The 12,426-nt window shown below is 43.6% G+C and overlaps 1 protein-coding gene across 1 annotated transcript; it reads right to left on the bottom strand.

The window, feature by feature from the left end:
• Positions 1–5,999: 5,999 nt before the first annotated feature.
• Positions 6,000–6,944, bottom strand: LOC308461519 (olfactory receptor 6A2-like; the record flags this gene model as incomplete). The annotated part of the gene is made up of 1 exon (XM_080978515.1): positions 6,000–6,944. The coding sequence occupies one exon, from the start codon at positions 6,942–6,944 to the stop codon at positions 6,000–6,002; it is 945 nt and encodes a 314-aa protein (XP_080834641.1).
• Positions 6,945–12,426: the final 5,482 nt, after the last annotated feature.

Below are 12,426 nucleotides of genomic sequence, written 5' to 3'. Positions count from 1 at the left end.
CGCGATATACAGGTTTGGCATGGGTTTTGCCGCCCCGTGATAGTACCCCTATTTGTGTTCCCACCACAAATTGGGAATGGTCTTTCCAACATTCCCTGTCACCAATTAACAAATCCTATATTGGTCAATTGGGATCATGTGTCTGTCGCACTGGTTGTTGGACTAAACCAGGTTTTTGGTTTCTGAAAAAAGGAAATGTTGCCACCCTCTTTCACAGAGGCTGTGAAGAGGTGGCAGTTGCTGTCCTTTTCCCTTATAACTCATATTGCCCACCTGCACAGCTCATCTGGTTCCTGCAACATTGGCCGAAACAAAAAAATTCTACTGGCTGGCTGCATCCACAGCACTTTCGAAGACATCGACGCTCAGCTAGTCATGATCCCAGCATTTTGTCTAAAACTAATCGTTCAGAGGACTATCATGCTCTCTGGACTGATAATACCTTTGTAAAAGACATGGCTCAATTGTCAAAGATTTTGAATTATACTAATTGTTGGATTTGTATGCATATTCCTCCACAGGCTCGACGCTCTGGCATATTGTTGCATGGCATCCCCATTAATGATTCTTTTAAGATAAGTAATAATCTCAAGATTAACCGCACACGTTTTCCACCAGTGGTATTGACCTTGTTAGAACCAGCAGATAGGTGTTTTAAGTTTAAACATAACACATCTGTATTTCTAGGGAACTACCCTAATTGTGCTTGGACTTATGAATATGTCAATACCTCCTCTTGTTTCTTGAACACAACCACACGCAGTGGAAGACCACCAGTAGTTATAGGGAATGTTACCCACCGTATGACATGGGGCCAGCATGCAATGTGCAATGATTTTGATGGATGGATATGGTGGATGAAAAAGAGTAGTAGGACATCCATGGTTTTACAGAATGATCTTTGGCTTTTCTGCGGACGTAAAGCCTATAAGGAAATTCCTAAAAGTTTTTCAGGGATTTGCACCCTTGGTATTGTAGTTCCATTGATTTATAAGTTAGATAATATTTCTTTGCTTCGGCTTCGCAATAAGGGAGATGCTAACGCTCCTATAGTTCATTATGCTGAAACTGCAATTGCTAGGGCTGCCCTGCCCCCTCTTGGTGTTGCCATGAATTACAGGGACCTCCACAGACTCTCCAACTGGACAGAAGGGCTATTCAATGCAACTATAAAAGCCTTGAAAGTAATTAACCAAGAAATGTCCAATATTCGTGAGGTTTCCCTGCAGAACCGCTATGCTTTGGACACCATTTTGGCCTCCAAGGGAGGGGTGTGTGGGTTAGTGTTATCACACTGCTGTATGTATATAAAAGATTATAATCTTAGTATTTCCACAACTATTAATGAAATGGAAGCCATGGTTAAACAAAATCCGATCTCACATCCTCCCATTCCTGACCCTTGGGAATGGCTTTTTTCCTGGCTTCCCGATGGATTTTGGTTTCGTCATTTATTGCTAATAGGCTTAGGATTGGTTATAGGATTTGTGTGTATTTGTTGTTGCATACAATGTGTTCCCTCGCTGATCACCCAATGTATGGGGTGGTGGTCTTCGCGACGCACTTCCTTAGGTGTCCCCCGCCGAGCATATGTTGCCAGATACACGCGCTTTCGCAATGAAATTTATGACTCTGATTAAATAAAATAAAAAAGGAGGGCATGTGGGGATGCAATAGAAAAATAGCACCCTTGTGCAAGATTGTGCAAGAGGAAGCATCTGCTGACTTGTTCCCCCACACGCCTGGGTCAGTGTCGCGCTGCCTAACCGCAAAGCTTACGCGGCTGTCATGCTGTCTGGTAGAGAAGTTATTCTAAGAAATGCAAACCCTAGCTGTTTTCCACCCGAGTGCTACACGTGTATATGCAACATGATGTAATGTGCGCAAGGCTAATAAACATGCAAGGCTGCTGGGGGAGAGAGCTCACTCCTTGCTTAAATCTTCACCCATGACTCCTCGTCATTTTTCCTCCGCACCTGGTGGGCTGGTTTCCCGACATTCAGATGTCTCCTATCATCTGCTACCTGATCATTTTAACTTCCCAGAATGGAAAGGGATTAAAAATAATGGGGCATCTACCTGAAGAGACAGTACTGTACCCCTGATCTATGCACTCTTCCTGTTTTATTTCTTCTTCATTGAATATAAGGGATACCTTCTGAGGTTGTGGAACTACAATTTCCATTAGCCCAAATTGTTGGCTACCCCAGAAAACTTACCAGGCAGCATTCTATGATTACAAAGTAAGAATGCAATTATGCATTCCTTGATCATACTAAAAGATTATCTATTCCACTCAATATTCTGTCTGAAGCAATGGTGAGCCAAATGCCCCAGGGAATCATGAAGAGCTAAAGAAGGTTGTAATAATCATTTCAGGGAAATAGTTCTAACAACGCAATTATATGCAAGTTTGCTCATAAGTGTCATTGAATTCAAAGGGGTTTAAATCCAGGGAAATTGACATATGATTCAATCCTATAAACGCTATTCATACTCAGTGGCAGTGACTACTCTACGCTCATTATGTATTACAGGAAGTTAAATGTATCCATACCCACTCTGTCCACACTGATCTGTAGGTTGTGTCTAAGTAAGTTATGCACGCAGCAGAGTCACTGAAATGGATTAACCTAAGTTAGTCATGTACATCAGCATCAATAAATCTACTCTGAGTAGGACTAGCATAGGATGCAACCTGTAGTTTTCTAATTTCTATCAATCTCCCCACTTTTATATTTGTCAGCAAAACAAAACCCATCTTTTCAGTGTAGAAAAGGTGCTCCAAATATCTGATCATATTAATATATACCGATATACCAATATATATTGTCAGGGAACTGACATCAGAGGCATGGGAGAAGGAGAGGGTCTCTGATTCTGCAGGAGAAGGTCCCAGCGCTAGGGGGAGACTCAGCTGGGAAGAAGGGGAAGAGAATGAGTGTAGCACCAGGGATCCAGGAGAGCAACGGGACAGGGAGGTGCAGGGGCTCCAGGACTCTTCGTTGGAAGTTAGTGAGGAGAGCCCAAGCACCCCGCTGCCCACGCCCACCCTGCGCAGGAGACTCCCATGCAGTGAGAGGCGGAGACGATTAGGCGTCAAACAACTCTTATGTTGGCAACGCTTTAAGAAACGCCCACAGACAGATTCTATGAGTGACTAAGGGCAGCCACGCTGAGATGGGCTGTGCAGTCCGGATGGTTTAACCAGGCAATCTAATGCTCAAACGGAGCAGGATTACGCATGAGTAACTCCCAACCACTACATATATACACCGTATTTTTCACCCTATAGGACACACTTTTCACCCTCCAAAAATGAAGGGGAAATGTGTGTGCGTCCTATGGGGTGAATGCAGGCTTTCGCTGAAGCCTGGAGAGCGAGAGGCGTCAGTGCGCACCGACCCCTCTTGCTCTCCAGGCTTCAGGAAGCTATCTGCAAGCCTTGGGAGCCCGGCGGGAGTGCCCGCCGGGCTGCCAAGGCTTGCGGGCAGCAACCTGCAGTCCGAAGCACGGGGCGCGCTCCGGAGCGCGCCCCGTGCTTCGCGCAGATGTCCGCAAGCCTTGCAAGCCCGGCGGGAGTTCCCCGGCGGGCAACAGCCTGTTCTGGGGGCTGGGGTCGGGGAAAGCTCGGGCTTCCCCCGCCCCCAGCCCTGCAAGCTCTGAGAGCGGGAGGTCCCGCTGGGCGCGCAAGGCTTGGGGTGGCAGCCTGCCGCCCGAAGCACGGGGAGCGCTGCGGAGCACGCCCCCTGCTTCGGGCAGCTGTCTGCAAGGCTTGGGGTGGCAGCCTGCAGCTTGAAGCACGGGGCGCGCTGTGGAGCACGCCCCGTGCTTCAGCAGTTGCCCGCAAGCCTTGCGCGCCTGGCGGGAGGTCCCGCCGGGCGCGCAAGGCTTGGGGCGGCAGCCTGCAGCCCGAAGCACGGGGCGCACTGCGGAGCATGCCCCATGCTTCAGGCAGATGTCCACAAGCCTTGTGCACCCGGCGGGAGGTCCCGCCGGCCTCGCAAGGCTTGCAGGCGGCAGCCTGTTCTGGGGGCTGGTGTATATATACACAGTGGTGCCCCGCAAGACAAATGCCTCGCAAGACGAAAAACTCGCTAAACGAAAGGGTTTTGCGGTTTTTGAGCTGCTTCGCAAGACGAATTTCCCTATGGGCTTGCTTCGCGTTTTTTTCAAGTTTGTTTCCTTTTTCTTAACACCGTTAATACAGTTGCGACTTGACTTCGAGGAGCAACTCGTAGAACGCGGTATGGTAGCCTTTTTTGAAGTTTTTGGTGATTTTTGAAGCTTTTCCAAAACTTTTCCGACACCATGCTTTGCAAGACGAAAAATTCGCTAGACGAAAAAACCCGCGGAATGAATTAATTTCGTCTTGCGAGGCACCACTGTGTGTGTATATATATATATATATATGTAACTCTTTGTATTAATGTGTACATATTAATGCATGCACACACACATAGAAACACAGACACCTATATCTATCAATCTACATATCTACATCTGTTTAGTTCTAAGGATTTATTAGATAGACAGATACACAGACATTGTAAAAAGATGATATAAGAATATATGGTAAATTCATCAATAACATATGTATTCACCTGAATGAAGGGTAATCCACAGGGCTCACACAAGCTGCCAGTTATCCAGGAGGCATCAATACTATTCAGGCTAATTGGTAGAATGAAATCCTATGAAAATGGCAAACTAATATAGATTATTGCCAAATGAAACAATGATACTGAATCCTTTCATTAAAAGGAATGAGTTTTCAAGAGGCAATTCATAACTTAACCACTTACATCTTTGCCCTTCTTATCTCATCTATCCTTGTGCCTAAAATTTCCTGCACCATGTTATCCCGCAAAAAACATAAGACGGGAAACTGTACAGCCTGAGAAACAGCTTTATGTTGTTTGGTGCTGCTATTTCAAGAGTCACTTCACACACACAGGAGACCTAATCTATATCTCCGAGTATTAGATAACCTTTGGGATATGTTTAATAAAAATCAATTATTTACATATTCTCTCTCTTTCTCTCCTGCCAATAGCCTAGATCATAATTCTTGTTTACCTAACATAGAGGTGGAAAATTGTTCCATGCACTTTTTAGGATGTGGAAGAATGAACAGATTAGTAGGCAAAGGAGATCCAAATTGGCCTCACCATTTGGTAGCCTACAGGTCCACAAATTTTCAGTGTTTATTCTAAAACAAACAAATAAAAGTATGCCATTAGTCCTTTAAATTATGCAGCTGTAAACAAAGGTCACCCCGTGTGCTCTGGCTAATGTTTTCAAAGGCACTGGACTAGTGACAACCACTAGGGGAAGGTATTCAAGTATTAAATATATTTTAAAAATATTTTAAATGAACCATAAACTAAAGGCAGATTAAAATACCTGATAGATTCTACATGTCTGAATAGGTTTGCCAAATAAAAAATGTTTTTAGCCACCATGGAAAATAATACAGTGGAAGGGGCTGCCTGATGTCAGTAGATAGGGAGTTTCATTATTTGGTTGCTGCCATACCTAAAGATAAATTTCTTACAAGTGCTGAATGACTATATGTGACACTTTAAATATTGCCAGTTCTGCAGCTTGAAGTGGTAAAGTGTACATCTATGGGGTAAATCAATCTAGCAGGTAAACTAGTCCCAAAGTATTAAGGACATTCTTCCTATTTATTTCATTATAAATATACACTGCTCCATTGTAGAAAAACTCAATGCAGTTTATGTACTTATAGTAACAGCCTGAAGTTGATCCAGTAGCAGACTGTCAACCAGCGCAGTTTTCTGAGCACAGATGTTAAGTGCCAAAGGCACATGACTTTCTGCCTACCAGCACATGTTTTCCTTGCCCACACTGCTGTTTGGTTTGGGGCATGTCTTCCTTGTTATATTTTAATAAATATAACCCTGTCTGAAGTCCTCATTTGAAGCGTTGTGCAAGTAAACATATGCCCTTCAGATGCACTTCAGATGTAGCTATTAGCCCATTCTCATTGATGAAGGTCCATGCACTAATTTTCTGAAGGCATCTTTGAATTCCTGATTCCTCAGGCAGTAGATGACTGGATTGAGAAGTGGTGTGAGGACGGTGTAGACAACAGACACCAGCTTGTTGGCATAAAAGGAGGTGAGGGCTCTTGGCCGGGCATAGATGAAAATAGTGGTAGAATAGAAAATTGTGACTACCAGAAGGTGTGAAGCACAGGTGGAAAAGGCTTTGTGCTTCCCTTTGGCTGAAGGTATGTGGAGAATTGTGGAGATGATGCAGATGTAAGAGGTGATTGTTACAGAGAGTGGGCCAATGAGAATGAGTAAGGCAAGAAGGAAATCAATGAGCTCAGCCAATGACATATCAGTGCAGGCCAAGTTGAGAAGTGGGGAAACATCACAGAAGAAGTGGTTGATAATGTTGGGTCCACAGTAGCTCAGGCGTGAGATGAAGATGATCTTCCCCATGGCAATGAAAATGCCACTCAACCAGGAACCAGCTGCTAGACGAATGCATAAGTTTTGACTCATAATAGCTGGATAGCGCAATGGGTTGCAGATGGCAACATAGCGATCATAAGCCATAACAGTTAGAAGGACACACTCAGTGCATGCCAAAGCCAGGAAGAAGTACAGCTGAGCCATGCAACCTATGAAAGAGATTTCCCTCTTTTCTGCCACAAAGCCAGCAAGCATTTTGGGGACCGTGACGGAGACATACCAGATCTCCAGGAAAGAAAGATTACTCAGGAAGAGATACATAGGCTTATGAAGATTGATGTTCATCCAGATTAAGGCAATGATCACCACATTCTCCATTATTGTCAGTGTGTAGGCAACCAGAAAAGTGGTGAATAACAAGAGCTGCAGCCTCAGATCTCCAGGAAAACCAACCAGGATGAATTCATTCACTTGTGTCCAGTTTGCCAGTTGCATCTCAAATGCTTGCTGGTATCATAGATCAAAGGCAGAAAGAAGATTAATACACATGACTTGTTCAAAAGCAAATGACAGTGAGTGCCCTTCCACTCTGCAAATTTAATTTAATATCTTTATTTCATAAAAATTATTCACCAATTGATTGTAAAGGACCTGAAAGTGATTAGCAAAATGAGAAAACCATACAATCAAGAACTGTACTTTAAAACACACAAAAGTTAAAATACTAAAATAGATTAAAATTAATTCAACTTTCTATACATATCTGTTGTTGCATAGAGAGCTTTATGATTTCTTTATTCAGGAAACCATATTTCACAGGGTTGCATCCAGTCTAAATCCCATTCAATTCAACATGAAAGCCATGACTAAGTAAAGCCCCACTAATATCAGTGGGAACTGAGTTCAACTAACTTCGGCTGTAATCCAAACACACCTTATAAGAAGCAAAGCTTACTCATCAAGCTACCATAGCCAGGTGGCCCACTCTACAGCCCAGGGCAGTGCATCTTGTTTCACTGCTTGGGGAAAAATGGAAAGTTCCACTTTGCCCTACTGCCCCTGCCCCCACCCACTCTTGCCACCACCTGCTTTTGTGTGTCCTGCCCCATCCTCTGCTGGCATAGAAGCGGCACTGCCATCGATGCCAATTTTCAGTGAGATATTGCCCCAAAGTGGTGCCAATGGTGGTGGTGCTTCTCTGCCACTTGAAAAGGAGGTGGAGCAGATGGACCACCTATAGGAATGCCACCTGGGGGGCTTCTGCCACCTAAAGCAGTAGCCTCACGTGCCTCATGGATGGGCCAGCAGTGTCTACAGTGAATAGATTTTGAAGGACTGTCAGAGGACATTGTCCTCTGCTTGAGAATTGTCCAGTCTAGATTAAAGATAAGGAACCAGAAAAAGGGAGATCGGGAACCTTGAAGATACCCAACAAAAGTTAGTAGCACCTGGTCATCAGTCTAATCCAGCACAGAAATCACCTGATTTCTTCCCCTCTATATTGAGATGTATTGCATTTCTATTTAAATTCTTGTAGTTCTTTCTAAATGTGTGTCTATACATATGAAGCACCATATGAAAAATGTATGCAAATATTTCATCCTCTTTTTTGTGAATGGGAAGCCTCTTTTTTTGGCAATACATAATTGGCCATCCTACATTAAACATAGACTTATTTCAGATTAGATATACATAAGATGGTCTGGATGTGACTCTTAATGTATAACGGATGACTTAAGTTTTTAATGAGTGTTGCTATCAAGTTGTTTACCAAAACTCATTCATAAATCCATGTTCATAAGCATGTAGGTAGTGGGATGCGGGTGGCGCTGTGGGTAAAACCTCAGCACCTAGGACTTGCCGATCATCAGGTCGGCGGTTCGAATCCCCGCGGCAGGGTGCGCTCCCGTCGTTCGGTCCCAGCGCCTGCCAACCTAGCAGTTCGAAAGCACCCCCGGGTGCAAGTAGATAAATAGGGACCGCTTACTAGCGGGAAGGTAAACGGCGTTCTGTGTGCTGCGCTGGCTCGCCAGATGCAGCTTGTCACGCTGGCCACGTGACCCGGAAGTGTCTTCAGACAGCGCTGGCCCCCGGCCTCTTAAGTGAGATGGGTGCACAACCCCAGAGTCGGACACGACTGGCCCGTATGGGCAGGGGTACCTTTACCTTTACCTTTAAGCATGTAGGTTAAATTTTATAACTGTAAAAGCAAATATATATACAGTATACTCATTAACAGCAACAGCAACTGGAGACAACACAATCATTTTGGGATGGTTAAAGAAATGAACACCCATAATGGGACAGGAAGCCAATGCATTATTGCAACCCCAAATGGTGAGCATTAGACATTTTCAGTAGTACCGGGATTTCCCTTTGGTGCTGTTAATGGTCACTGCACTTATTTTGCAAACCTTTATTCAGAATGGTGACAGACTGCACCTTTTGGCCATTTTAACCCCACTTATTACAATTACCCTTCAATACATGCCAACTGAGTTGTGCCCCTGTCTTTTGCCGTCATAAATTTTCCACCAAACATTTGTTAATCTTGAAGGTGCATCAAGACTTTGTTGCAGGGCTAGCCTCAAGCAGAGCAGCCAATGGCGACTCTCATCCCCCTCAAGTAAATGTTCACACTACCCAAGTAAGCTGGTCAAGATTTTTTGGCATCTTGAAGCATTTGTCTCTCTTCCCAGCAGTAAAAATAAAATAATGCTAGCTCGATGTTAGACGGCTCCCCTCCCCATACTTTAGTTAGTGGGTATTGCTGCATTTATTCATTTAATTCCAAACAAATCAGTATTTTAAATGTTATCATCTTTCTCAGGACCTCACATTGTGCACTAACATCCTTAGTTTGTTTAGTTATTTACATTGCAAATGTCCTCTCCTACATCAGCAGTCAAACTGGAATGCATATACAAACAAGTCTATGCATATTTTAGGGATGCTTCCGAACTTTCCACTGTCATAACTATAAATTGGTTCACTTATATATTTTAATATGGCTGTTAAGTTCAATAATAGATACCTCACAGCATCTTAAAAAGCAGAGACATCACCTTGCTGACAAAGGCCTGTATAGTTAAAGCTATGGTTTTCCCAGCAGTGATGTATGGAAGTGAGAGCTGGACCATAAAGAAAGCTGATTGCCAAAGAATTGATGCTTTTGAATTATGGTGCTGGAGGAGACTCTTGAGAGTCCCATGGACTGCAAGATGATCAAACCTATCCATTCTGAAGGAAATCAGCCCTGAGTGATCACTGGAAGGACAGATCCTGAAGCTGAGGTTCCAATACTTTGGCTACCTCATGAGAAGAGAAGACTCCCTGGAAAAGACCCTGATGTTGGGAAAGATTGAGGGCACATGGAGAAGGTGATGACAGAGGATGAGATGGCTGGACAGTGTTCTCAAAGCTACGAACATGAGTTTGACTAAGCTGCGGGAGGCAGTGGAAGACGAGTGCCTGGCATGCTCTGGTCCATTGGGTCACAAAGAGTCGGACACGACTAAATGACTAAACAACAACAACTGATACCTCACATATATTTCATCATCTGTCCACCCATTTAAAATATCGAATATAATACCCTTCCATTTTAATAAGTCAAGGGAAACTGATTATAAACATTATGCAATAAAATATTGATTTATCATAATAGTATATTGAATCAGATAGGACTTGATTCTAATAGGAATTTCCACATAGAAATATGTGGTCAGGCTGCAATCCTATACTCAATTAATTTGAAGTCACACCAAACTCAGGAGAACTTACATCTGATCTCAAACAACCTCACAGCTAAATAAGACAGCCTTCTGAACAATATTTTAAAACTGAGTTATTAAAAAAGATAATGTCTAGCAACAGCAAAAAAAAATCAATGCTACCAAAAATAAATTCAGCTGCATTTACTGATTTAACTTCACCAAAGTCAAATTTAAATTCTTCTAAATATAATCTTGAAACAACTGCATTTAAGCAAACAAACAAACTGCTTCCAAAAATTAATCTCATCTTCTTTTTTCCTAGTAAATTTACCACTTGGTGAATGGTTTTATATATTCGCTCTTGAACTAATAAGTACACCTAGTTCTGTTCCGTTGGTGAAAAGTACTGATCTCAGAAAGCTGTCCTAAATGATACTAGCACACAAAACCCTTATTTTAAAATATACTTAACTGGAACAGAACTGCAAACAAAACAACAACACTGCATTACTTCAAAACCAAATATTGTTTGTCATGCATAGAAAATGAGAAGTGCATCTTTAATCCAAATTACAAATTTGGATTACCATTTACAAATCATAAAAATGCACATGCGAAATAATGAAAACATTGCAAATACTTGCAGATACTAATTTTGAGGTTTACCTACACAGGAGAGATGAAGAAACAATGGAAAGAATTTCTATCTTCCCAAAAACTTGTTCAGACAAAAAGTTACAAGAAAATTGAAAAGAAAAATATAATCAAAAAGAGAAAATTATTTTTCCACTGATATACAGGCACTGCTGCTCATGATGAGCAGTGATGATAGTCACAAATGCAAGAGGGCAGAGGAGATCAATGCAGAAACTGATATAGTCAGGCTGGGCTGAAAATCACACCATTGCTAAGTCTTTCAGAGATCTGTCCACAAAACAGCAATAGGAAGGTTTCTATTATGTCCCTTTGGCAGCCTTTTCCTTTCTCCTTCCCTTGAGTTGCTGCACTTGTTTAGGAACAAACTCCTAAAAAAAACTTGGAACAAACTACTAACCCAAACCTCTCAGTGGGTGCCACAGTTGTAAAAGCCTCCTCCTCTGTGACCATCTGCTGCCCTGGAGATCGAACCTGGGTTCTGCAGATGGTCTACCACTGAGTCACAGCCCTTTCCTAACACCTTCATCTCTAAACTCTAATAAGAAAGCCTTCTACTATGTTGACACCATCTGTCTCACTTCAGATGGATGGGGGCACCCAAAGGAAAGTTGAGAGCCATCCTCCTACTTGCCACGAAAGCATCCCAGTGACTCTGGGAAATGTTTTCTTCTTCTAGAAAATGCACTGACAATGCCCCTTGCTCCTAGGATGCTATCATTCATGAAAGCAAGGATGAAGGAGGCCTGGGAGAGTCTTTTAGTCCTCCCAGACCTATGGATCTGATTTAGCCAATATCAGGGGCAGATAATTGAAGGAGGAGGAGAATGGTCGGGCAGAGTTCAGCATAGCAGGGACTTACAACTGACATATAAAACTCCTGATGATATGTGGTGTGGTGGTTAGAGTGTTGGACTAGGACCTGGAAAGCGTGTTCTCCTTCATGGAGAGCACGTGTTGTGGTGGGGGCCGCCAGGACACTCCGAAGTTGTGGGGCGGGCTAATTGACCGTTGGCCACTGATGCAATTGGGCTCCCCTTGTCGTTGGGAAGAAGTTAATGTTGCCATTTGTTGATTGACAGCCAAAAATGCTAAAACTCCTTGCACAAGGCTAGGGCTTCCTCTTTTCGCCCGTGCATCAGATTGCCTGCCCCCCCCCTAGAATTAGGGTTGTTCGCTTTGACCTTGCTATGCCTGTCATGGGGTCGTCTGCTCTTGGGGCAGGGGCCCGGTAGGAATATTGTCCATCTGGCTGATTGGCTGGGGCCATTTGGTTTTTGCCTACTGCGTAGCAAATCGTCACAACTTGTAAGGTTGCGGTTAGGCATTAGTTTATGGTTTGGTTGGTTGAGGGGCAAGGATTGGCTGTGCCTGCCCCTCTAATGTTGCTGCTGCAAGGGATTCTGTTAAAGGAATCGGGGGCTAACTATTCCTTGTCCACCCTGTCAAGGGGGCTCAGGCCACTGCAAGAGCTCCTGGCTGCATTTGGGGTGGCCTGAGGGCAGGTTCCCTGCTCCATCGCTAGCCACAAGTGTATTCCCCTTTTCTGACTTTCGCAGGCATGCAGAATGTCAGACTGTCCCCCACGGTGGGGACAGCTAGTCGCA

Source organism: Podarcis pityusensis (assembly GCF_964106645.2).
Source record: "Podarcis pityusensis genome assembly, chromosome: 13".
NCBI lineage: Eukaryota > Metazoa > Chordata > Lepidosauria > Squamata > Lacertidae > Podarcis > Podarcis pityusensis.
This window is presented reverse-complemented; position numbering and strand designations above follow the sequence as displayed.